General features: G+C 47.5%; 3 protein-coding genes across 3 annotated transcripts; all 3 read left to right on the forward strand.

Moving 5' to 3' along the window:
* Positions 1-848: 848 nt before the first annotated feature.
* On the forward strand, positions 849-3,972 carry LOC138682137 (small nuclear ribonucleoprotein E-like). The gene is made up of 5 exons (XM_069771863.1): positions 849-860; positions 1,075-1,101; positions 1,630-1,692; positions 1,930-2,012; positions 3,840-3,972. Exons 1-5 carry the CDS (start codon positions 849-851, stop codon positions 3,970-3,972), a joined length of 318 nt encoding a protein of 105 aa, XP_069627964.1.
* An 8,254-nt stretch (positions 3,973-12,226) lies between these two features.
* LOC138682138 (small nuclear ribonucleoprotein E-like) lies at positions 12,227-15,350 on the forward strand. Its single transcript, XM_069771864.1, has 5 exons — positions 12,227-12,238; positions 12,453-12,479; positions 13,008-13,070; positions 13,308-13,390; positions 15,218-15,350. The coding sequence occupies exons 1-5, from the start codon at positions 12,227-12,229 to the stop codon at positions 15,348-15,350; spliced, it is 318 nt and encodes a 105-aa protein (XP_069627965.1).
* Positions 15,351-16,871: 1,521 nt separating this feature from the next.
* LOC138682198 (zinc finger CCCH domain-containing protein 11A-like) lies at positions 16,872-26,317 on the forward strand. Its single transcript, XM_069772071.1, is given in 17 exon segments — positions 16,872-16,925; positions 17,111-17,230; positions 17,857-17,980; positions 18,429-18,592; positions 18,594-18,631; positions 18,933-19,069; positions 19,601-19,681; positions 20,160-20,270; positions 21,026-21,080; positions 21,341-21,444; positions 21,655-21,720; positions 22,267-22,767; positions 23,423-23,496; positions 24,204-24,532; positions 24,845-25,010; positions 25,410-25,477; positions 26,041-26,317. Coding segments are annotated over 17 exon segments (2,445 nt in total). The 3' UTR covers positions 26,294-26,317.
* The last annotated feature ends 317 nt before the right edge of the window (positions 26,318-26,634 follow it).

Here is a 26,634-nt window from a genome sequence, read left to right on the forward strand (position 1 = left end):
GACTTTGAGCGGTTTCTTTGGGAAATCTCAGGAGGCAAACTGGATGAGATAATTGACCCGGACCCAGAGAAGGATGAGGATGAGCTCCTCATGGAACTTGCTGAAATGCTGGACATCTGAAGCGCATAGTCTTAAGGCTTAAAATAAAGACAGAAATAAATTGAAACTGATTATTTTGTTGGATACCCAGAGGTGATTCTTTTCCTAGCTGAGGCTTTGCAAGGAGTCTTAAAGCACAGGTGAACTGGTAGACATTGGGAGTATCTGCACGCAGTTGTCCTAAACTTCCCTGCTGGTCAGACATGCGGTCTGAATTTGTGACCCTGCAGAAGACAGCTGAGACTGGGGTCTCTTGTGTACCCTGCCACCAGGGATCGTTTTCCCTAGCAGCTACCTTTTGAATCATTTTCTTAAATTTTTGAAGAACTTGAGTCTCTTCCTACGAGGATTTGTGAAGGTGGGGCAGCCCTCAGGCATTTGCTGCTGGCAGAGGAAAAATCGGTTGTCGGAGTGGATTGTCAATACTTTCTCTTTGGAAGAAAACACTTGCGTGCTTTGATAATCCACTGTGCTGTCTTTGTTCCTAGAGGAAAGGTCTGAAACCAAAACTGAGCAAAGTGCTGTTCCGGCTCCAGAAGGGTCACCCAGCCCCAAGCTGCCGACGCTTTATCCTGCCGAAGGACTTTCTCCCGCTGAGACTTCTGCCAGCATGGGTCGGTCGGTCGTGGACTTTGGGAGAGAGGAAGAGCGCGCGAGAGCCCGGCGAGGAAGGCTTCCCCCTCGCTGCTTCCCTCCTCCTGCTCTGTCGTCAGCCTTCCCTGTCCCCGGCCTAGGCTCTGTCCGCGGAGATGGGGTTTGGTGTACGCCGTGGTTTCTGTAAATATTTTCTTCTTCCCTGTTATGCTCGTATTCTCCTGAAGGTCCTGTATGAAACGTAGCCTGGCCGCCTCCGCCTTCACCGGTAGTTGAGCTGTTCCCCATGACAGCAGTTAACAGCGTTTTTACCGAACCCTGGGGCAGGAAAGGTGGGGGTGCGTGGTCTGTCTGTGGGGCGTCCTTAACGCTCCGCTCCAGAACCTCATCTTCCGCTACCTGCAGAACGTGAGTACCGCCGGGCTGCCGCGGCTTCGGCCCCGTGTGAGAGGAACGTCCCGGTGCTTCTTGCGCAGGGCCCTTCGAGCCATGTGGGGAGCGGGGCGGCACGCCGGACGGGTCTTTCCGAGGTCGGGATGGGGTTTTTGGAGCCGGTCTCGCTTGAACTGAAGAACTTGCTGTCGTTGCGATCCGTGAGAAGAACAGCTAGTTCCGAGTTGGGCGTTTTTCCTTCTCACCTTAAGGAGTTACCTTTGTAAGAGGCGTTTGCTCTTGCAGTCACGTGTGCAGGGATGTTTTCCGTGACAGTCTTGAAGCCTGTGCTGTTGTGTGTTCGCCAGTGAAGGCAGAGGGGATTTCCAGAATAGTCTACCACCTTAAAAATGGCTTAGGACATTGCTGAAACCACGCGTGAGAGTTACTGCCTCGAGTGTTACAAAGCTGTCGGCAGCAGGGAGTTCTTAATGCACAGGAGAGGACAAAATTGTGTGGAGTGTTTCTGTTCCTGTTGTGCTCTCCCCCTCCATCGTTTTGCAGAGGTCCAGGATCCAGGTGTGGCTTTATGAGCAAGTGAACATGCGGCTAGAAGGCTGCATCATTGTGAGTATCAGGATGTCTTTGGATTGGGTATTTTGTTGGTTGTTCTTCCAATTCATAAAACTGTTTCTTCCTGTCAGGAAAAACTAGCATGGGGGGTGGAAATACCTCGTGCCTCTCCAATTAATAGTCTTAATTGTCCAGCCCACGTCAGCACAGCTCACGATAGCTTGTGGTGTTGTTGCTGAAGTTTAGAGCAGGGCACGTAGCTCAGCGGCGGCTTTTGTTGCTTATTTTTAGGGCTTTGATGAATATAGGAACTTGGTGCCGGACGACGCAGAGGAAATTCGCTCCAAACCAAAATCAAGGAAAGAGCTGGGTATGTCAGTATGTCTGTGTAAGCCGAGCGACGCCTGAAACCTGGCTGCGTGAGCCTTCCCCGTAGCAAGGCTTCAAAGCACAAAACCTGTGAAGAGTGTTGAGTTTGGAGTACAGTGAGCGGATACTGGCTAGGTGTCGGTTCCTGCTGTTTCTTGAGCTGGTGGTTTTGTTGAACGTGAAGGAGAAAGAATCTGCCTCTGCCTGCGACGAGTCTTTGTCTTTCAAATGTGTGTAACAACGGATGGACTGCGCTGCACTTTTTCTGCAGCCCGGGTAGCAGGAGGGGTCCAGTCAAACTCCTGCTCAGGAATATGGAAGGCGACAAGTGAAATGCTGAGCTGCTTGGGCATTCAAAAGAGCTAGATCTGAGGGGATTTCTCTTGTTCCCCCCATGGTGGTGGACATAGTAAAGTTGCACAGTACAGGTGTGTCTCACTTCCTAGGGAAAAGAAATGGCACCTTCTAGACCGTGAATTCCTCCTGATTGGTGTTGGAATGCCTCTGCTGGGCAAAGCGGTGGTCCTTAATTGCCTTCCATTTAAGAGTTGGCTTGTGCAAACTGCAGAAATCGTGCTTGAAACTTCATTTAATTATCAATGGCATCAGTAACACATCCAGTAATTTCTAGGAGGAGATGCGTAGGAATCTGTATGACACAAGAGTCTGTTTTTGAAGGTGCTAAGGGTGAAAAGTGAATAGTCCCATCAATACTGAGGAAGGGAAGGAAACCTCGCGCTTAACAACTGGTCTTACTCCCGTTGTGGTTGAAGCCCAGCCGGTAACAAAGCACCACGCAGCCGCTTGCTCACTCTCCTCTCCCCCCGCCGCCCCGGGCCACGGTGGGATGAGCAGAAAACATAAGGCAGGCTCGTGGGTGGAGATAAGGAGTGGGAGAGATCACTCGCCCCTTATGGTCACGGGCAAAAGACAGGCTCAACTTGGGGAAGAAACAAAATCAGTTTAGTTTACTGCAAATCCAAACAAGCCAAGGATATTAGGAAGCAAAACCAAACCTGCGACCACCTGCCCCCCACCCCTCCCTCCTTCCCGCCTCAACTCCACTCCCGGGTTTCTCTCCCTCCTCCCCCCGGCGGCGGGGCATGGGGGCTGGGGTCGGTTCCTCACAGGTTGTCTCTGCCCCTCCTTCCTCCTCAGGGGGAGGAGGACTCCGCACTCGGCCCCTGCTCCACCGTGAGGTCCCTCCCACGGGAGACTGTCCTTCAGGAAGGTCTGGTCCTTGCCGCGGGCTGCAGTTCCTCACAAACTTCCCTGGCGTGGGTCCTTTCCGCGGGCCGGTCTTCAGCCACACACGGCTCCAGCGCGGGCTTTCCCATGGAGCCACGGCCATCTTGGGGGGCCTCTGCTCCACCGTTCAGCTCCATGGGCTGCAGGGGCATCAACCTCCTCAGGCGCCCCTCCTCCCCCCCGACCCCGGTATCTGCAGAGCTGTTCCTCTCACATTCCTAATCCCCCTACTCGCTGCAGGTTCCCCTTCTTAAATATTTCATCCCAGAGGCGCTGCCGCTGTCGCTGATTGCGTCGGCCTGGGCCAGAGGCGGGTCCGACTCCGAGCTGAGGGAGCTTCGAGCAGCTTCTCACAGGAGCCACCCCTGCGGCCCCTGCGCTGCTACCAAAACCCCGCCACACAAACCCGTAACAATTCCCTTTGCCAAGCAGTCAAAACCCAGTAACTAACAGGAGAACCCAACCTGCCCTCTCTTTATTTCAGATTTGGGAAAATCCCCTGCCAGAAAAAAAGAAAAATCCTGGAAAATCCGCTAGTGTTTGTGTGAGTAGATGGTTCCAACCTTTTGTCATTAACTCGTAAGAACTATTTCATTCCGTTTTGTCCAAGAGAGTCAGAAATACTTGCACAGAAACGCGCAGCATGGGAATGAAAGGGGTCAGAACCGCTTGAATTTGAGCTTTATCTGGTGTGGTTGCAGGTTTTATGGCATTTAGTATCTTTAGAACAGTAAGAATCACAGTATCTGACTTTGCATCCAAAAAACCTGCTTGTGGCTAGGGAAGATCAGTTTCAGCGCTGGAGGCACCAAAAAATCATCAGCTGTCGAACTGGACCTAAGCCATCTTTTCAAACCTTCCGTGATCTTGCTGCAATGCATGATGATGGATTTATGGATTAGAGAACAGCGTATGATGGCAAACTTGTAGCATTGGCTCTGATGTAAAAAGAGAACAAATTCTTTCCGAAAATCAGTGTAATTCCAAATTCTTGGTATCACGCAGCCATGCCACTTGCAAAGGAAGCATTTCCCTGCCTCTCAAAGCTTGCTGTATCCTCGATCTGCTGTCTCCCTGCTGTTAATTGATTGCAACTCCGCGTGTCCGATTAGGGCTGAGAGTTGCTCTCGCTACGGATATCGTGCACCATGTGCTGTGCACGCTCGTGTGTATAGAAACGTTGATACCGTATGCGTGTACGTAGGTATGCCTGTTTGTGTGCTGACCCCAAAATCACTCGTGTTATAAAGCATCAGCCTTGAAGGCATATTCATCAAACTGTTATGTAGATCTTTTGGGTTTGCCGGTTCCCTCAAAATGAGAGACTTTTTATGCAGTCTGCTGTGGCAAATAGCCCCACATTCTAATTTTTACTATCGCTCTTGCTGACTTTATCATCCCTCGCTCTTGGCGTGTGCATGAACGGGTATGTGTACGTATGTCCAGACAGTATTTAACAGGTCGAGTTGACTAAAACAACTGTAAAGAGTGGAAATTCTGACTGTTGTGCTTCAGCTTTGGACAACTTGGCTTCAGATTCTCATGCAGAGAACGAGATGTGTTAGCAAGAGCTTGTCCTGTGCTTCAGACGACATGCTGGGTGGTTTGCATACGCATCATAGTGCAGCGTTCTCTGTGTAACTTGTGACACCGAGGGCGCTGTCAGCCTAGTGGAGTGCGGTAACCAGCAGGTAAATCATCATCAGCTGTTTGCGGCTGGGGTAAGGCTGACGGATTGACAAGGGGGATGAGAACACGTAGTTCCTGGTGCTCTGCCTTCCTTGTGATCTGACTGTCCTGATACACAGGGGGGGCGTTAAGCATCTTTACTATTTTTGTAAGCGATTAAAGGCACAAAGTAGAGCAGCAAGAGAGACTGCCCAAGTGAAATACTTTGTGCTTTATAACCCGCAAGTACCCACAGGTAGGTGCAATAGTACTCCTCTCGTGCGTTTGTTGGGGTGCAACAAAAAAGTTTTGTTCCCTTCTTGGTCTTTGGTACAGGACACAGGCAGGTCAGCAAGCTGGAAGGTTAGACCAGGGAGTAGGACTGTTTCTTCTTTTTCACTTACTGATACCTTTCTTTAGGGTTACTTTGAAAAAGAAGATTTGACCGCTCAAGCCATCAGGAGACTTTCCGTCCAAGAAAGAGCGAAGCCAGCTCTTGCCAGGACGGGAGGAAGTCCCTGTTGAGAGCGAAGCCTTCGAACCTGAGCTGGTTCTCAGACGGTGTCGATTATGTCCAAGCAAGGGGACGACTGCTACTTCTATTTCTATTCCACCTGTGACAAGGTATGTTTGGGCTTCTTTTGCTTTGGGGTTTCTTGTTGAGTTTTTAGGAGAGGAGGGGGCGGAGGCATCCAGATTTCTGTTAACTTCACAAGCAGTTCGATTCTGCGTCCAGTTCTACTAGCATGGATAATTCTGGAGGCTGTACTGTTTTAATTTCCTCTTTGTGGGTTTCCTTTTGGTTACAGGGAGACAGCTGTTCCTTCCGCCACTGTGCGGCCGCTCTGGGAAATGAGAGAGTGTGCAGGCTGTGGCAGGAGGGTCGCTGTTTCAAGACTACCTGCAGATTCAGACACATGGAAGTCGATGTGAGTGTTTGCCTAAAGATGTGTTCTCCAACTAAATCCCTGAAAGCATTTTTCCTTGCTGTCGGCAGCCTGAATGTGCTTGTACGTGATAGATTTACTTGCTTTCAAAGGATACTGGTTTCCGTTACTTGGAGGGGGGTGGGAGGAAGTTGGGGGAAGAAAGATCAATTTCTTAGGTATATCTCAGCAAGACATTTTTGTATTAGGTGCTGGCGTTGTTCTGACGTCTTGGGGTAGCACAGGGTGGGGAGGGAGAAGATGGGAAGGAAATAAGGCTCTGAAAGATAACTTGAGATAGATTCAAGCTAGGCAGTTTAAGGCATTTTTTTCCCTCTGAATAATCCCAGTATTTTGCACATTGTCTTAGTTTAGCCCACCCTGAACTGATGTGTGCGAGCCCCCGTCTTCTCCAACGGAATGACAGGAAAGCTAGATAATATGTAGTAGTTACAGCGTACGCAAACTTTGTCGATCTGCCCTGCAACGCTTTCAGTGATAGACTGCCCTTTGGAACGATGTTTCCGCACTGCACTGCGATAGCCCTCTCTCTGGCATGACGTGTAACTATGTCTCTTAGCAAGCCTAAGGCGAGTGTTACCATGAGCTTTTCTTTCTGTCTGTCTTCAGAAAAAACGCAGTGAGATCCCTTGCTACTGGGAGAATCAACCAGCTGGCTGTCAAAAATCCAACTGCGCCTTCCGTCACACGAAAGGACGCTATGTTGATGGGCGCTTCTTCCCGCCAAGCAGAAGTGAGTTTCTTGGGTCCTTTTCCTTTAAGCATTAAAGAATTAATTCTGAATATTACTCAGGAGTGGGTACAATGCCGTAGAAGGCATCGAGTAACTGCTCACTGATGAGTGTAGGGAGAAGCGTGCAGTCACAGGCTCTCAGCTAAACGGACTGTAATTCTGGTATTTAATTCTTTCTTTCATGCTCAGCTTCTCTGTGCTTTGTGTGATCTTTGCACTCCAGGTTGCTTTCCCCTCATGTAATCTTTTCTGGAGGGTAGGGTGGCGAGATGAGTGTGTGAAGGGAAGCCGTTGTTCCTAGTGTGTTCGTAGGGGTGGGGAATAGGAAACTCTGAATTCAGCAGCCAGGTGGGTTATCTACCTTATCTACCGTATCTAGGCAGTGAGTGCAAGGTTGGGGTGAAAGTTTTACATGGCCAAATGAGAGATGATCCTCGTCTTCCTCTAGCTACGCTTCCAAGTCCACCTGAGCCTGCAGAAGATGATGTGAAAATGGCTCAGGCGTCACTGCAGCAAAACAGACTTTCTGTGCAGTCGAGTCCCTCTCCGCAGCTGAGGGGGGTGATGAAAGTGGAAAGCTCTGAAAAGGTCCCAAGTCCTATACATCCTCCAGGCAGTTGTAATCAGTGCTGCAGATGATGATGAAGATGGGTACTTTTTACTTACTGAAGGCATTTCTGCCGGAGGTGAATGTACAAATTCACAGAGTGCCAGAACTGTGTAGTGTTTAAAGCTACGGACGAGAGTCTGGAGTCTTAAATATTTTTTCCCCGGTATAGCTCTTGCTTATATGAGCCTGTCAAGTCAATACAGCTGTTTAAAAAAAGCCTTCCACAAACAGTTGCTTGTAGTTAAGAATACGAACAGAATATGAACCGTGGACTGAAATGTCATTGTACGAGCTACATGAGCATGAAACGTCTTGTATAATCCCTGCTCCATAACTGAATAGGTTTTATTTTGGACTTTCAGAGCAGCTTTCTGAAGATGGAGGTGAAACTAAAACACCTGTCCAGCAACCGGCAACAGAAGCCTGTAGTGGATCGCAGATAATTTCCACTAGGAAAGGCAGGGCTAATACAAAGCAAGGTATTCTAGCAGCTGTAGTAGGATGGCTTGGAAGGAGAACTTGACGATTAACTCCAAAGCGATATGTTCTAAAACTACGATAGAGCATCGGGTAGCTGGATGGAGTCAGTTATTTCCACGAGCTCATTCCTCTCTAATAATGTCGTATGTCCCTTGGGTCAGACAGGTCAACTCCTCCCTGTTGACTTTTGTAAAACAAAATAGAGCCACAGCGTGGAGTTTAAATGCCTGCAAATGTGTCCTTTCAAACACTGTGGGAAGAGGCCATGTCTAATGACAGAGGAATCTAATATCGTGTAGATGGATTAAAACGCTTAAGACGGTAGGTTTTACTCTGTAGGATGGGAGGAGAGGTGCCAGTTGCTTACCAAAATACCCATCCGTTCTATGGCTTTTTTTACTGGTGGGGAGTGTTGAGAGGGTTTATTTGGAAGACTTTGGAAGGGTTCTGAGCTGTAAGAAGCTTGAGGATGTGTGCTCTTCAACATGTGCCTTTAGGCCTCAGCTTCATTAACCATTTTCTGTTTTCAGAGGACAATTTAAATTTTGGAATAAAAACACTTGAAGAAATCAAATTGGAGAAACTAAAGAAAAAAACAAAAAGCCAAGGTGGTGAGTTAATATCCCCTACTTGTAGTGAATACTATTGTTTCCATCTCATGGCTCCTCAGTCAAAAAGGTCAAGTAATAATTAAGATAATTCAGACAGGTTAGCCTGCTGGTGCTGCCTTTTCTAATTAAAACCATGCTTTTATGCTTCAAGGCCCTGGTTTGATTGCAAGTATTTGGCATTTGTAGGTGCTCAGGTTGTTGTGTTGCAATAAAAGATCCAGAAGCGGTTTTTATCAGCCTGACATTAAGCCGTAGCTCATCATGTATTACACCACCTTACAGACTCTCCAGTGTGCTTGATTGGACTCTCATGTTCCTGAAGTTGAGTGAGATTTGTGAAGGAGCTAATGTGTCGACAGCACGTGGCAGAAGTAGCGGTTGGGTTAAGTGAAGCAGCAGCAGAGAGAGAGGCTAATGTCAATACGAGTGTCAGTATGCAAAAAAGGGGATAAGTGGAAAAAGCGGGCAGTAATGAAAGGGCAGACCTATAGAAGATGGTATTATACAAGTAGGCAATTTTTGAAGCGTTGACGAGGCTGACGGTGGCACTTGCGGACAGTAGCGTGATAGGAGTCTGTGTATAAGTGGTGGTGTTCAGATCTGCACAAATTCCTTTGAAAGGCAAAAAATGTGTGGCACTACTACTACGCGTAGTCACTCGTTTCTGTGGTTTGGCTACCAGAAGAGTGCCTTTTGCTGGGACGTGGGCTAGAAGGACAATGCTCTTAGTGGCTACTGGTTTCTGTGCAGTGAAGAGATTAGTCTTTGTTTTAGGGGAGGAGCCTGTGATTCAAGTGAATCTTGGCGAGAGGATGGGAAAACAGAAAGCCTCCATAGCTAAGAACTTTTTGTGAGCTGTTGTTCGGGTGCCCTCATCTAAACATGACTATGTTTAAGGGTATTTTTGCTGTGTGCCGGAGGAAAATCCATTTTGGCAGAGATGTGTATTGGCGGCAGGCAGAAGTGGCAAATTTGGTTAGCAGCTGAAAGGCAAATCTAAGAAAAGATCCCTGGAAGCATTGAAGTTTGTGGCTGACTGTTCTAAAATCCTCCTCCAGAGAAACGTTCTTCAAGTATTGCTTGTTTTCTCTCTTTCTGAAGCTGGTAGAAGTGTCCTTCCATTAAAGCGCAACCTTGCTGACAGGCTGGGGAAGAAGATAGAGGTTCTGGAGAATGCTGACAAAGCACCAAAGAGAGGTGCAGCTACTAAGCAGACATCTGGATTTGATGCACAGATTTTCTGTTTAGGTTTGCTGTTTGTCCTTTCTTCTAGTGGTTCTTTTTGCGTGTTGGTTGAGGGCTCAAGGTAGCTCTGAATCCCGGTGAAGTGATGGCTCTCATTGTGAAACGTGAACACCAAATGGAGATTTATGCAGTCTGCCGAACTTTTTCTGTTCTCTCTTGTAGTTCAAGTCCCCAGGTCTCTGAAGGAGAGGCTAGGACTGCCCTCTGAACAGAGCCGTACAGAGACAGGTACGAACTGGCTATTAAGTATGCTTTCCCCTTTTGTCTTTCCGTGAGCTTTCCTACGGCCCTAAAAGTTAATTTAAAAAAACCTGCCTGATTCCCCTTGCTCGAGTGCTGAAGCTGTCCTGTTTAGCTGCTGGCTAAATACACTTAACTAGAAGGATTGTGGTGCTGTTAAGAGAACCTGTTTGTTTGTTGGGTTTTTTTCCTGAGGCAGAGCAAGACTGCATCAGTTCTCTCTTCCTTTTACTCTAGCCAAACCGCAGGTGTGCCTGAAGCCTTTGGATGGGAAAGCCACCTTCCCCAGAAAGCAGCCACTGAAACGTAAGGCAGCCGAGAGTCATCCGTCTGCCGTGGCGGCTGTGAAGCCACCGAGTGCCACTGGTGGCGACGGGAAGGAGCCTTCAGCTAAAAAAGCAGCTGTGGTAAGGAGAGCGGCTGAGGCAGTAGTGGGTCCCTAGTAAAATTTATGCCCAAGTTGTAGCCTCCTCTTGGAGAAAAGATGGAAGACTGAAACGTTCTACGGGTCTCTGTTCCCTTTTAAATCCAGAAGCGGTCACCAGGACGCTTGTAGTACCTTTCTGCTTTTTACGAGGTGAATGGCAGTGTTTACATAATGCTCTGCTACGTCCCTTAATGCTGCGTTCTTCAAAAAGACCCAAGGCCGTTAGTAAACGTTAAGGGAACGCTAACTTTTCTTCAGGTGTGCCCTGGCTCTGTATTTTGGTTAAGGCTCAGCAATGCCAGAGGAGAAGCAGCGGAGGAAGAATCTGCAAAGCAGTCTTTGACCTGTGTATCCTAAAAACCATCTTGCTTCTTCCTAGGCTGTTGTTCCGGCTTTGCCAGAGGGCAGCCTCCTCTCCACACGCGGGAGAGGAAAACCCCAAACCAGGTAACAACCACAACTTGTTCTTTTTCTTGATCAGTGTGCCTTTCACGTGAAACTAAGTTGTTTGTTTTTTTTTTTTTCCCACACGTGGAAAGATTAGAGTTTTGAGATACTTCATGCCAAAATCCAGCAGAGGAAAAATTCGTCTGAAATAATAAGTTTCTAGCAGCTGGCTGGACTGCTTATCTAGATTCTTGTCTGAAAATGCTGCAAGTTGGTACAGCTTTTCAGTGGCTTCTTGGGTTTTCTGAACGCCTGTGGAGGTTGACTCGGTAACCTTTTTGCAGTCAAATTCGTAAAGGTGGCAAAGTGTCTCTGGCGACAAAAACGGAACCTTCTTTGCCAGACCCCAGATGCTGTGTCTTCGCGGATAAATCCCCAAAGTGCAAAATGTACCTGCTGATACATTGGACTGTAGAAGCAGCCCCAGGTTAATTGAATAACAATCCCTGCGTAAGGCTGAGGGGTAGGAGGGATTAACTACCATTTTAAGAGCTGGTTTGCAGAAAACATCTCTCTGCTTAAGGAATGTCATACGCTGATTTGCTCTCTTTCTTGTTCTTCCCAGTCCTGAACTGCACATTGGAAGCCTGGCAGACTCTGTGGCACTGCCAGAGGTCTCAAGCCCGACCCCAGCTTCCTCACGAGTAGCAGTAAAGACAGACGGGTTGAGCTCCACAGGGGCCTGGGAAGCCCCCTTCTCTGTGGAAGACGACTTTGAGCAGTTTCTTTGGGAAATCTCAGGAGGCAAACTGGACGAGATAACTGACCCGGACCCAGAGAAGGATGAGGATGAGCTCCTCATGGAACTTGCTGAAATGCTGGACATCTGAAGCGCATAGTCTTAAGGCTTAAAATAAAGAAAGAAATAAATTGAAACTGATTATTTTGTTGGATACCCAGAGGTGATTCTTTTCCTAGCTGAGGCTTTGCAAGGAGTCTTAAAGCACAGGTGAACTGGTAGACATTGGGAGTATCTGCACGCAGTTGTCCTAAACTTCCCTGCTGGTCAGACATGCGGTCTGAATTTGTGACCCTGCAGAAGACAGCTGAGACTGGGGTCTCTTGTGTACCCTGCCACCAGGGATCGTTTTCCCTAGCAGCTACCTTTTGAATCATTTTCTTAAATTTTTGAAGAACTTGAGTCTCTTCTCATCCTACGAGGATTTGTGAAGGTGGGGCGGCCCTCAGGCATTTGCTGCTGGCAGAGGAAAAATCGGTTGTTGGAGTGGATTGTCAATACTTTCTCTTTGGAAGAAAACACTTGCGTGCTTTGATAATCCACTGTGCTGTCTTCGTTCCTAGAGGAAAGGTCTGAAACCAAAACTGAGCAAAGTGCTGTTCCGGCTCCAGAAGGGTCACCCAGCCCCAAGCTGCCGACGCTTTATCCTGCCGAAGGACTTTCTCCCGCTGAGACTTCTGCCAGCATGGGTCGGTCGGTCGTGGACTTTGGGAGAGAGGAAGAGCGCGCGAGAGCCCGGCGAGGAAGGCTTCCCCCTTGCTGCTTCCCTCCTCCTGCTCTGTCGTCAGCCTTCCCTGTCCCCGGCCTAGGCTCTGTCCGCGGAGATGGGGTTTGGTGTACGCCATGGTTTCTGTAAATATTTTCTTCTTCCCTGTTATGCTCGTATTCTCCTGAAGGTCCTGTATGAAACGTAGCCTGGCCGCCTCCGCCTTCACCGGTAGTTGAGCTGTTCCCCATGACAGCAGTTAACAGCGTTTTTACCGAACCCTGGGGCAGGAAAGGTGGGGGTGCGTGGTCTGTCTGTGGGGCGTCCTTAACGCTCCGCTCCAGAACCTCATCTTCCGCTACCTGCAGAACGTGAGTACCGCCGGGCTGCCGCGGCTTCGGCCCCGTGTGAGAGGAACGTCCCGGTGCTTCTTGCGCAGGGCCCTTCGAGCCGTGTGGGGAGCGGGGCGGCACGCCGGACGGGTCTTTCCGAGGTCGGGATGGGGTTTTTGGAGCCGGTCTCGCTTGAACTGAAGAACTTGCTGTCGTTGCGATCCGTGAGAAGAACAGCTAGTTCCGAGTTGGGCGTTTTTCCTTCTCACCTTAAGGAGTTACCTTTGTAAGAGGCGTTTGCTCTTGCAGTCACGTGTGCAGGGATGTTTTCTGTGACAGTCCTAAAGCCTGTGCTGTTGCGTGTTCGCCAGTGAAGGCAGAGAGGATTTCCAGAATAGTCTACCACCTTAAAAATGGCTTAGGACGTTGCTGAAACCACGCGTGAGAGTTACTGCCTCGAGTGTTACAAAGCTGTCGGCAGCAAGGAGTTCTTAATGCACAGGAGAGGACAAAATTGTGTGGAGTGTTTCTGTTCCTGTTGTGCTCTCCCCCTCCATCATTTTGCAGAGGTCCAGGATCCAGGTGTGGCTTTATGAGCAAGTGAACATGCGGCTAGAAGGCTGCATCATTGTGAGTATCAGGATGTCTTTGGATTGGGTATTTTGTTGGTTGTTCTTCCAATTCATAAAACTGTTTCTTTCTGTCAGGAAAAACTAGCATGGGGGGTGGAAATACCTCGTGCCTCTCCAATTAATAGTCTTAATTGTCCAGCCCACGTCAGCACAGCTCACGATAGCTTGTGGTGTTGTTGCTGAAGTTTAGAGCAGGGCACGTAGCTCAGCAGCGGCTTTTGTTGCTGATTTTTAGGGCTTTGATGAATATAGGAACTTGGTGCTGGACGACGCAGAGGAAATTCGCTCCAAACCAAAATCAAGGAAAGAGCTGGGTATGTCAGTATGTCTGTGTAAGCCGAGCGACGCCTGAAACGTGGCTGCGTGAGCCTTCCCCGTAGCAAGGCTTCAAAGCACAAAACCTGTGAAGAGTGTTGAGTGTGGAGTACAGTGAGCGGATACTGGCTAGGTGTCGGTTCCTGCTGTTTCTTGAGCTGGTGGTTTTGTTGAACGTGAAGGAGAAAGAATCTGCCTCTGCCTGCGACGAGTCTTTGTCTTTCAAATGTGTGTAACAACGGATGGACTGCACTGCACTTTTTCTGCAGCCCGGGTGGCAGGAGGGGTCCAGTCAAACTCCTGCTCAGGAATATGGAAGGCGACAAGTGAAATGCTGAGCTGCTTGGACATTCAAAAGAGCTAGATCTGAGGGGATTTCTCTTGTTCCCCCCATGGCGGTGGACATAGTAAAGTTGCACTGTACAGGTGTGTCTCACTTCCTAGGGAAAAGAAATGGCACCTTCTAGACCGTGAATTCCTCCTGATTTGTGTTGGAATGCCTCTGCTGGGCAAAGCGGTGGTCCTTAATTGCCTTCCATTTAAGAGTTGGCTTGTGCAAACTGCAGAAATCGTGCTTGAAACTTCATTTAATTATCAATGGCATCAGTAACACATCCAGTAATTTCTAGGAGGAGATGCGTAGGAATCTGTATGACACAAGAGTCTGTTTTTGAAGGTGCTAAGGGTGAAAAGTGAACAGTCCCATCAATACTGAGGAAGGGAAGGAAACCTCGCGCTTAACAACTGGTCTTACTCCCGTTGTGGTTGAAGCCCAGCCGGTAACAAAGCACCACGCAGCCGCTTGCTCACTCTCCTCTCCCCCCGCCGCCCCGGGCCACGGTGGGATGAGCAGAAAACATAAGGCAGGCTCGTGGGTGGAGATAAGGAGTGGGAGAGATCACTCGCCCCTTATGGTCACGGGCAAAAGACAGGCTCAACTTGGGGAAGAAACAAAATCAGTTTAGTTTACTGCAAATCCAAACAAGCCAAGGATATTAGGAAGCAAAACCAAACCTGCGACCACCTGCCCCCCACCCCTCCCTCCTTCCCGCCTCAACTCCACTCCCGGGTTTCTCTCCCTCCTCCCCCCGGCGGCGGGGCATGGGGGCTGGGGTCGGTTCCTCACAGGTTGTCTCTGCCCCTCCTTCCTCCTCAGGGGGAGGAGGACTCCGCACTCGGCCCCTGCTCCACCGTGAGGTCCCTCCCACGGGAGACTGTCCTTCAGGAAGGTCTGGTCCTTGCCGCGGGCTGCAGTTCCTCACAAACTTCCCTGGCGTGGGTCCTTTCCGCGGGCCGGTCTTCAGCCACACACGGCTCCAGCGCGGGCTTTCCCATGGAGCCACGGCCATCTTGGGGGGCCTCTGCTCCACCGTTCAGCTCCATGGGCTGCAGGGGCATCAACCTCCTCAGGCGCCCCTCCTCCCCCCCGACCCCGGTATCTGCAGAGCTGTTCCTCTCACATTCCTAATCCCCCTACTCGCTGCAGGTTCCCCTTCTTAAATATTTCATCCCAGAGGCGCTGCCGCTGTCGCTGATTGCGTCGGCCTGGGCCAGAGGCGGGTCCGACTCCGAGCTGAGGGAGCTTCGAGCAGCTTCTCACAGGAGCCACCCCTGCGGCCCCTGCGCTGCTACCAAAACCCCGCCACACAAACCCGTAACAATTCCCTTTGCCAAGCAGTCAAAACCCAGTAACTAACAGGAGAACCCAACTTGCCCTCTCTTTATTTCAGATTTGGGAAAATCCCCTGCCAGAAAAAAAGAAAAATCCTGGAAAATCCGCTAGTGTTTGTGTGAGTAGAAGGTTCCAACCTTTTGTCATTAACTCGTAAGAACTATTTCATTCCGTTTTGTCCAAGAGAGTCAGAAATACTTGCACAGAAACGCGCAGCATGGGAATGAAAGGGGTCAGAACCGCTTGAATTTGAGCTTTATCTGGTGTGGTTGCAGGTTTTATGGCATTTAGTATCTTTAGAACAGTAAGAATCACAGTATCTGACTTTGCATCCAAAAAACCTGCTTGTGGCTAGGGAAGATCAGTTTCAGCGCTGGAGGCACCAAAAAATCATCAGCTGTCGAACTGGACCTAAGCCATCTTTTCAAACCTTCCGTGATCTTGCTGCAATGCATGATGATGGATTTATGGATTAGAGAACAGCGTATGATGGCAAACTTGTAGCATTGGCTCTGATGTAAAAAGAGAACAAATTCTTTCCGAAAATCAGTGTAATTCCAAATTCTTGGTATCACGCAGCCATGCCACTTGCAAAGGAAGCATTTCCCTGCCTCTCAAAGCTTGCTGTATCCTCGATCTGCTGTCTCCCTGCTGTTAATTGATTGCAACTCCGCGTGTCCGATTAGGGCTGAGAGTTGCTCTCGCTACGGATATCGTGCACCATGTGCTGTGCACGCTCGTGTGTATAGAAACGTTGATACTGTATGCGTGTACGTAGGTATGCCTGTTTGTGTGCTGACCCCAAAATCACTCGTGTTATAAAGCATCAGCCTTGAAGGCATATTCATCAAACTGTTATGTAGATCTTTTGGGTTTGCCGGTTCCCTCAAAATGAGAGACTTTTTATGCAGTCTGCTGTGGCAAATAGCCCCACATTCTAATTTTTACTATCGCTCTTGCTGACTTTATCATCCCTCGCTCTTGGCGTGTGCATGAACGGGTATGTGTACGTATGTCCAGACAGTATTTAACAGGTCGAGTTGACTAAAACAACTGTAAAGAGTGGAAATTCTGACTGTTCTGCTTCAGCTTTGGACAACTTGGCTTCAGATTCTCATGCAGAGAACAAGATGTGTTAGCAAGAGCTTGTCCTGTGCTTCAGACGACATGCTGGGTGGTTTGCATACGCATCATAGTGCAGCGTTCTCTGTGTAACTTGTGACACCGAGGGCGCTGTCAGCCTAGTGGAGTGCGGTAACCAGCAGGTAAATCATCATCAGCTGTTTGCGGCTGGGGTAAGGCTGACGGATTGACAAGGGGGATGAGAACACGTAGTTCCTGGTGCTCTGCCTTCCTTGTGATCTGACTGTCCTGATACACAGGGGGGGCGTTAAGCATCTTTACTATTTTTGTAAGCGATTAAAGGCACAAAGTAGAGCAGCAAGAGAGACTGCCCAAGTGAAATACTTTGTGCTTTATAACCCGCAAGTACCCACAGGTAGGTGCAATAGTACTCCTCTCGTGCGTTTGTTGGGGTGCAACAAAAAAGTTTTGTTCCCTTCTTGGTCTTTGGTACAGGACACAGGCAGGTCAGCAAGCTGGAAGGTTAGACCAGGGAGTAGGACTGTTTCTTCTTTTTCACTTACTGATACCTTTCTTTAGGGTTACTTTGAAAAAGAAGATTTGACCGCTCAAGCCATCAGGAGACTTTCCGTCCAAGAAAGAGCGAAGCCAGCTCTTGCCAGGACGGGAGGAAGTCCCTGTTGAGAGCGAAGCCTTCGAACCTGAGCTGGTTCTCAGACGGTGTCGATTATGTCCAAGCAAGGGGACGACTGCTACTTCTATTTCTATTCCACCTGTGACAAGGTATGTTTGGGCTTCTTTTGCTTTGGGGTTTCTTGTTGAGTTTTTAGGAGAGGAGGGGGCGGAGGCATCCAGATTTCTGTTAACTTCACAAGCAGTTCGATTCTGCGTCCAGTTCTACTAGCATGGATAATTCTGGAGGCTGTACTGTTTTAATTTCCTCTTTGTGGGTTTCCTTTTGGTTACAGGGAGACAGCTGTTCCTTCCGCCACTGTGCGGCCGCTCTGGGAAATGAGAGAGTGTGCAGGCTGTGGCAGGAGGGTCGCTGTTTCAAGACTACCTGCAGATTCAGACACATGGAAGTCGATGTGAGTGTTTGCCTAAAGATGTGTTCTCCAACTAAATCCCTGAAAGCATTTTTCCTTGCTGTCGGCAGCCTGAATGTGCTTGTACGTGATAGATTTACTTGCTTTCAAAGGATACTGGTTTCCGTTACTTGGAGGGGGGTGGGAGGAAGTTGGGGGAAGAAAGATCAATTTCTTAGGTATATCTCAGCAAGACATTTTTGTATTAGGTGCTGGCGTTGTTCTGACGTCTTGGGGTAGCACAGGGTGGGGAGGGAGAAGATGGGAAGGAAATAAGGCTCTGAAAGATAACTTGAGATAGATTCAAGCTAGGCAGTTTAAGGCATTTTTTCCCTCTGAATAATCCCAGTATTTTGCACATTGTCTTAGTTTAGCCCACCCTGAACTGATGTGTGCGAGCCCCCGTCTTCTCCAACGGAATGACAGGAAAGCTAGATAATATGTAGTAGTTACAGCGTACGCAAACTTTGTCGATCTGCCCTGCAACGCTTTCAGTGATAGACTGCCCTTTGGAACGATGTTTCCGCACTGCACTGCGATAGCCCTCTCTCTGGCATGACGTGTAACTATGTCTCTTAGCAAGCCTAAGGCGAGTGTTACCATGAGCTTTTCTTTCTGTCTGTCTTCAGAAAAAACGCAGTGAGATCCCTTGCTACTGGGAGAATCAACCAGCTGGCTGTCAAAAATCCAACTGCGCCTTCCGTCACACGAAAGGACGCTATGTTGATGGGCGCTTCTTCCCGCCAAGCAGAAGTGAGTTTCTTGGGTCCTTTTCCTTTAAGCATTAAAGAATTAATTCTGAATATTACTCAGGAGTGGGTACAATGCCGTAGAAGGCATCGAGTAACTGCTCACTGATGAGTGTAGGGAGAAGTGTGCAGTCACAGGCTCTCAGCTAAACGGACTGTAATTCTGGTATTTAATTCTTTCTTTCATGCTCAGCTTCTCTGTGCTTTGTGTGATCTTTGCACTCCAGGTTGCTTTCCCCTCATGTAATCTTTTCTGGAGGGTAGGGTGGCGAGATGAGTGTGTGAAGGGAAGCCGTTGTTCCTAGTGTGTTCGTAGGGGTGGGGAATAGGAAACTCTGAATTCAGCAGCCAGGTGGGTTATCTACCTTATCTACCGTATCTAGGCAGTGAGTGCAAGGTTGGGGTGAAAGTTTTACATGGCCAAATGAGAGATGATCCTCGTCTTCCTCTAGCTACGCTTCCAAGTCCACCTGAGCCTGCAGAAGATGATGTGAAAATGGCTCAGGCGTCACTGCAGCAAAACAGACTTTCTGTGCAGTCGAGTCCCTCTCCGCAGCTGAGGGGGGTGATGAAAGTGGAAAGCTCTGAAAAGGTCCCAAGTCCTACACATCCTCCAGGCAGTTGTAATCAGTGCTGCAGATGATGATGAAGATGGGTACTTTTTACTTACTGAAGGCATTTCTGCCGGAGGTGAATGTACAAATTCACAGAGTGCCAGAACTGTGTAGTGTTTAAAGCTACGGACGAGAGTCTGGAGTCTTAAATATTTTTTCCCCGGTATAGCTCTTGCTTATATGAGCCTGTCAAGTCAATACAGCTTTTTAAAAAAAGCCTTCCACAAACAGTTGCTTGTAGTTAAGAATACGAACAAAATATGAACCGTGGACTGAAATGTCATTGTACGAGCTACATGAGCATGAAACGTCTTGTGTAATCCCTGCTCCATAACTGAATAGGTTTTATTTTGGACTTTCAGACCAGCTTTCTGAAGAAGGAGATGAAACTAAAACACCTGTCCAGCAACCGGCAACAGAAGCCTGTAGTGGATCGCGGATAATTTCCACCAGGAAAGGCAGGGCTAATACAAAGCAAGGTATTCTAGCAGCTGTAGTAGGATGGCTTGGAAGGAGAACTTGACGATTAACTCCAAAGCGATATGTTCTAAAACTACGATAGAGCATCGGGTAGCTGGATGGAGTCAGTTATTTCCACGAGCTCATTCCTCTCTAATAATGTCGTATGTCCCTTGGGTCAGACAGGTCAACTCCTCCCTGTTGACTTTTGTAAAAGAAAATAGAGCCACAGCGTGGAGTTTAAATGCCTGCAAATGTGTCCTTTCAAACACTGTGGGAAGAAGCCATGTCTAATGACAGAGGAATCTAATATCGTGTAGATGGATTAAAACGCTTAAGACGGTAGGTTTTACTCTGTAGGATGGGAGGAGAGGTGCCAGTTGCTTACCAAAATACCCATCCGTTCTATGGCTTTTTTTACTGGTGGGGAGTGTTGAGAGGGTTTATTTGGAAGACTTTGGAAGGGTTCTGAGCTGTAAGAAGCTTGAGGATGTGTGCTCTTCAACATGTGCCTTTAGGCCTCAGCTTCATTAACCATTTTCTGTTTTCAGAGGACAACATAAATTTTGGAATAAAAACACTTGAAGAAATCAAATTGGAGAAACTAAAGGAAAAAACAAAAAACCAAGGTGGTGAGTTAAGATCCCTTACTTCTGCGTTCTGTTCACCTTCATTTTTTTTTTTTTTTTTTTTTTTTTTTTTAAGCTTCTGATACTACCTGGATAGCTGGCTATGCAATGGTGAATACAATTCTTGGCACGAGAAAGGAAAATTTTGGGGGCTGTTGGGTTCAGACTGGGAGGTGATTGCAGCTGAGAACCGCTTGAGGGACAGACTTCCATGCTTAGTTGCAGGCCTTGAGCTACTTTGGCATGCAATCTGTTTTCTTAAACTCCAACAGCTGATATTCTAGATTGGAATTCCAAGGGCAAATCAAAGGGAAATTGCTCATTTCTCTTATTTACATGCAGTGGTCATTGTATGTTTCACAGTAATGGATAACTAATGTCTTTGGTCTTTGTGATAGTTCTTTTATTTTGGTTGGTTGTTTGTTTTTTTAGTTGTTTTCTTTTTCCCTAAACATCCTCATGTTTTGCTTGCTATGATCAGAAGGTCCTTCAGGAGTTTCTGTTCCTCCGCTCCAATCTCGGGCTATTCCTGTGCCAGAAAAGGAAATTGTACGGACGGTAGTAAGAACTGTGAGTCTGTCTACAAAGCAAGGTAACAGCGAATACTATTGTTTCCATTTCATGGCTCCTCAACCGAAAGGTCAAATAATAATTAAGATAATTCAGACAGGTTAGCCTGCTGGTGCTGCCTTTTCTAATTAAAACCATGCTTTTATGCTTCAAGGCCCTGGTTTGATTGCAAGTATTTGGCATTTGTAGGTGCTCAGGTTGTTGTGTTGCAATAAAAGATCCAGAAGCGGTTTTTATCAGCCTGACATTAAGCCGTAGCTCATCATGTATCACACCACCTTACAGACTCTCCAGTGTGCTTAATTGGACTCTCATGTTCCTGAAGTTGAGTGAGATTTGTGAATGAGCTAATGTGTCGACAGCACGTGGCAGAAGTAGCGGTTGGGTTAAGTGCAGTAGCAGCAGAGAGAGAGGCTAATGTCAATACGAGTGTCAGCATGCAAAAAAGGGGATAAGTGGAAAAAGCGGGCAGTAATGAAAGGGCAGACCTATAGAAGATGGTATTATACAAGTAGGCAATTTTTGAAGCGTTGACGAGGCTGACGGTGGCACTTGCGGACAGTAGCGTGATAGGAGTCTGTGTATAAGTGGTGGTGTTCAGATCTGCACAAATTCCTTTGAAAGGCAAAAAACGTGTGGCACTACTACTACGCGTAGTCACTCGTTTCTGTGGTTTGGCTACCAGAAGAGTGCCTTTTGCTGGGACGTGGGCTAGAAGGACAATGCTCTTAGTGGCTACTGGTTTCTGTGCAGTGAAGAGATTAGTCTTTGTTTTAGGGGAGGAGCCTGTGATTCAAGTGAATCTTGGTGAGAGGATGGGAAAACGGAAAGCCTCCATAGGGAAGAGCTTTTTGTGAGCTGTTGTTCAGGTGCCCTCATCTAAACGTGACTGTGTTTAAGGGTAATTTTGCTGCGTGCAGGAGGAAAATCCATTTTGGCAGAGATGTGTATTGGCGGCAGAAGTGGCAAATTTGGTAAGCAGCTGAAAGGCAAATCTAAGAAAAGATCCCTGGAAGCATTGAAGTTTGTGGCTGACTGTTCTAAAATCCTCCTGCAGAGAAACGTTCTTCAAGTATTGCTTGTTTTCTCTCTTTCTGAAGCTGGTAAAAGTGTCCTTCCGTTAAAGCGCAACCTTGCTGACAGGCTGGGGAAGAAGATAGAGGTTCTGGAGAATGCTGACAACGCACCAAAGAGAGGTACGGCTACTAAGCAGACATCTGGATTTGATGCACAGATTTCCTGCTTAGGTTTGCTGTTTGTCCTTTCTTCTAGTGGTTCTTTTTGTGTGTTGGTTGAGGGCTCAAGGTAGCTCTGAATCCCAGTGAAGTGATGGCTCTCATTGTGAAACGTGAGCACCAAATGGAGATTTATGCAGTCTGCCGCACTTTTTCTGTTCTCTCTTGTAGTTCAAGTCCCCAGGCCTCTGAAGGAGAGGCTAGGACTGCCCTCTGAACAGAGCCGTACAGAGACAGGTACGAACTGGCTATTAAGTATGCCTTCCCCTTTTGTCTTTCCATGAACTTCCATACAGCCCTAAAATTAGTTTAAAAAGCCTGCCTGATTCCTCTTGCTTGAGTGCTGAAGCTGTCCTGTTTAGCCACTGTCAGAGATCTGGCTCTAGAGGGGGGGTGTACTGTCCACTCGTGCCTCATCAAGGTTTCCGCTTGAAAACTGCTGTGAACCCTCAGAAGCTGCAGTATGCTTACGCACAAGTAGGACAGAAGCACTGCCAGGAGCAGGAGTTTGAGATGCGAACAGAGAGACAACGGTCTGAGAAAGTAACAAAATAAAATAAACTAATGCTGTTTGTGTCGCCACTCTCTCCGGATAGCACTAGTTTTCAAAATACAAGTGGCTTAAAGGAGGAGAATACCGTGCAGAATGGTGCTGTCCTAAGATGCATTCTTGGGATCACGCAAACCTAGTTTTCCTTAGTACTGTGACAGATTTTGGAGACTTTAAATATTGCTGGACTCTCCTTAAATGTTGGTGCTTCTCTTTCTTTTTGATGATGACAGAGAAGGCTGCTAAGCCAGCAGGAGAGATCCATGTGAAAACACTGGAGGAAATTCGACTTGAGAGCACTAATCGGAGACGAGGAGAACCCCAAGTGAAACCCCAGACTGAAGGACGTTGTAAAACAGAAGATCCCAGCTTGGGGGCAAGACCTTCCCCTGCAGTTCACGTCAAAACTTTCTCAGGCTCCCTGGCTGAAAAAAACCACAAACGATTGGAACGAGAGAAGCAAAACACAAAAGAGTTTCCTACCAAGACAAAAGTTGAGAGCAAACCCAAGAAGCAGAGCACACTTGCTCCGTCTGTGCTCAGCCAAGCACGCCCGGCAGAGCCGGCACGTAAAGCCAAGCCAGCAGGAGAAGTGCGTGTTAAAACCTTGGAAGAAATCAAGCGGGAGAAAGCTCTGCAGATGCAGCAGAGTGGAGGAAAAGTGCCAGCTCCACCAGCACAACCTGAACCTGCCCCGACAGGGAGGAGGTTGTTACGGATCACAAAGCTAATAGGTAATAAGGTGATTTGATACCTGCCCTGGTGAAGCGCTTCCCCTGTCGAGCAAATTCAGTTTGCTGAGGTTTTGCTTTGCTTTTTCCTTCTGCATATCGTAGAGGGTAGAAGAGTTTAAGGCTACAAAGTCAGAAGGCAAGGAAGTGCCAGAATATGCAACCATATTCTTTTCCATGAATCGCGTGATAGCTTTCTGTATTTCCCACTGGAAAATTCTTCCACTGAGGAGCTTTGTAGCCTAGTTTCTTGCTTCTGTTTTTTCTGCCATCCGCTTGTGGTATGGGATCTTCCCTGGGCTGAATCCAGGCTTACCTTCCTCTTTGGCATATGCATTGTTTAATTCAGTTATTGATGTATCTATGTTTGCAAAGCATGTATCAACTTCTTAATGTGAGGGCCAGTTTTTGTCAAAATTGGCAGAGCGCTAAAGATACCGTTTGGATTATATAAGCCACGTAAAAAGAGAATAGTGCGATTGAGGGAAAGAGAGCTGGAACGGTGCAGGGATTGCTTACTGTAGCCTTTCCCTCTGTCCCATTATTAGACATGAGGAAATAGACAGAACAAGGAAACAGAGGTAGCCAGGTTTCTTTATTTCTGCTGTTGACAAACTGATGATCTTCTTTTTTTTTTTTTTTTTTTCTTGTTTTGAAGCACCTGGAAGAGAAGAAAAGATGATAGTGGAATTGAGCAAGCCTTTTCCCAAAGCTGTCTCTGCAGCTGCAGAGGTGAGTCCTTTGTGAAGACATACATCTATCTATTCATACAGTTTTTGATACATTTTGTTATGTTTTGTTTGTAACTGGCTGCATGCTCCCAGTTTGAGTGTGTTCCTACCTTTCCGCATTTGGTAAGCGCTGCAGTGCTGTCGCAAGTCCTGTCACTACTTTGAATAGCATTTCCAGACAACGTGTTAAACCCCAAGCTTTGAATTAATCTTATTATACCTGACAGTGAATAAGAAACCCTATTAGCACCAGATAAAATCTGCGAGGTTAATGTTTTTCTTCTCCGTGACTTTATCTGTGAGACTGGAAGAAGGAGATCTTAAAATCCTGGGCTAAGAACTTTAATAGAAAAGGCTGGAGGTTTGTATTAGAGGAAATCAGTCTGTCAGGGAATGCTGTCTTGGGGGAGCTTGTATGGCTTCCTGTTGCTGAAAAAGAATGTACTAGATTACAGCTAGAGTCTTCTGCTCTGTTGAAGAAGCTTGCTGTGTTGGGAATTGTAGGCTTTTGAAACTATTTCCACAGCAAAGCATGGATCTTGTTACAGGTTACAGGCAACGTTTTATGGGGAAAAATGTCAGATCTGAATGGTATTAACATGCTCTGTTGCACACGGAGCTATTTCAGAGGGATTGCTACTGAGATTTTCTGAATGAAATCTCCATAGATTTTTGTCCCCTTAGTCCTCTTCTTTTGTTTCCTTCCAGCCCTCTGATCAGAGTGCAACTAATTCTAAAGTTCAAGTGAAGAGCCTTGAAGAGATAATGTGGGAGAAGCGGCAACTGAAGCAACGCCAAGAAGAGAAGCTTCAGAAGGAAGCAGCTGCTGTGCCATCTCCTACTGAACAGGCAATCAAGGATAAAACTGCAGCATCAGGGAGTCCTGAATCCAGTGTGGTTTCAGGGTCAGCTTATCAGCTTCCAAAGAGGATATTGGTGAAATCTCCGGGAGATGGGGTTGAAAGCCCCCGAAAGGGTGCTGCCGTATCACCAGGGAAACGGGCAGCTCAACTTCTGGAATGGTTAGCTGAAAGTAAGTGTTGACTGTATGTTAAAGAGTTACTTTAGGTCATGCTTTGAAAGAAAGGCAGAGGGTGACAATTTTCACGTTGTAACTCTGGCTCCTTTTTGTAATATCTTTGCTCCTTCTTATGGCTTGTTGGTAAACAGAGTTTACGGTGTGGAAAATACTGCCGAGAGTCTGGGAAATGGCAGTGGAATTGTGCTGGCTAAATACATTTAACTAGAAGGGTTGTGGCGCTGTTAAGAGAACCTGTTTGTTTGTTGTTTTTTTTTTCCTGAGGCAGAGCAAGACTGCATCAGTTCTCTCTTCCTTTTACTCTAGCCAGACGGAAGGGGTGCCTGAAGCCTTTGGATGGGAAAGCCACCTCTCCCACAAAGCAGCCACTGAAACGTAAGGCAGCCGAGAGTCATCCGTCTGCCGTGGCGGCTGTGAAGCCATTGAGTGCCACTGGTGGCGACGGGAATGAGCCTTCAGCTAAAAAAGCAGCTGTGGTAAGGAGAGCGGCTGAGGCAGTAGTGGGTCCCTAGTAAAATTTATGCCCAAGTTGTAGCCTCCTCTTGGAGAAAAGATGAAAGACTGAAATGTTCTACGGGTCTCCGTTCCCTTTTAAATCCAGAAGCGGTCGCCAGGACGCTTGTAGTACCTTTCTGCTTTTTACGAGGTGAATGGCAGTGTTTACATAATGCTCTGCTACGTCCCTTAATGCTGCGTTCTTCAAAAAGACCCAAGGCCGTTAGTAAACGTTAAGGGAACGCTAACTTTTCTTCAGGTGTGCCCTGGCTCTGTATTTTGGTTAAGGCTCAGCAATGCCAGAGGAGAAGCAGCGGAGGAAGAATCTGCAAAGCAGTCTTTGACCTGTGTATCCTAAAAACCATCTTGCTTCTTCCTAGGCTGTTGTTCCGGCTTTGCCAGAGGGCAGCCTCTTCTCCATACGCGGGAGAGGAAAACCCCAAACCAGGTAACAACCACAACTTGTTCTTTTTCTTGATCAGTGTGCCTTTCACGTGAAACTAAGTTGGTTTGTTTTTTTTTTCCCACACGTGGAAAAATTAGAGTTTTGAGATACTTCATGCCAAAATCCAGCAGAGGAAAAATTCGTCTGAAATAATAAGTTTCTAGCAGCTGGCTGGACTGCTTATCTAGATTCTTGCCTGAAAACGCTGCAAGTTGGTACAGCTTTTCAGTGGCTTCTTGGGTTTTCCGAACGCCTGCAGAGGTTGACTTGGTAACCTTTTTGCAGTCAAATTAGTAAAGGTGGCAAAGTGTCTCTGGCGACAAAAACGGAACCTTCTTTGCCAGACCCCAGATGCTGTGTCTTCGCGGATAAATCCCCAAAGTGCAAAATGTACCTGCTGATACATTGGACTGTAGAAGCAGCCCCAGGTTAATTGAATAACAATCCCTGCGTAAGGCTGAGGGGTAGGAGGGATTAACTACCATTTTAAGAGCTGGTTTGCAGAAAACATCTCTCTGCTTAAGGAATGTCATACGCTGATTTGCTCTCTTTCTTGTTCTTCCCAGTCCTGAACTGCACATTGGAAGCCTGGCAGACTCTGTGGCACCGTCAGAGGTCTCAAGCTCGACCTCAGCTTCCTCACAAATAGCCGTAAAGAAACGCCGGTTGAGCTTCTCAGGGCCCTTCTCTGTGGAAGACGACTTTGAGCAGTTCCTTTGGGAAATCTCAGGAGGCAAACAGGAAGACAAAATTGACATGGACCCAGAGAATGATGAGGATGACTTCTTCATGGAAATTGGTGAACTGATCGACGGCTGAAAATAAAGAAAGAAATAAATTGAAACTGATTATTTTGTTGGATACCCAGAGGTGATTCTTTTCCTAGCTGAGGCTTTGCAAGGAGTCTTAAAGCACAGGTGAACTGGTAGACATTGGGAGTATCTGCACACAGTTGTCCTAAACTTCCCTGCTGGTCAGACATGCGGTCTGAATTTGTGACCCTGCAGAAGACAGCTGAGACTGGGGTCTCTTGTGTACCCTGCCACCAGGGATCGTTTTCCCTAGCAGCTACCTTTTGAATCATTTTCTTAAATTTTTGAAGAACTTGAGTCTCTTCTCTTCCTACGAGGATTTGTGAAGGTGGGGCGGCCCTCAGGCAT

This window comes from Haliaeetus albicilla, chromosome 26 (assembly GCF_947461875.1).
Source record: "Haliaeetus albicilla chromosome 26, bHalAlb1.1, whole genome shotgun sequence".
Classification (NCBI taxonomy): Eukaryota; Metazoa; Chordata; class Aves; order Accipitriformes; family Accipitridae; genus Haliaeetus; species Haliaeetus albicilla.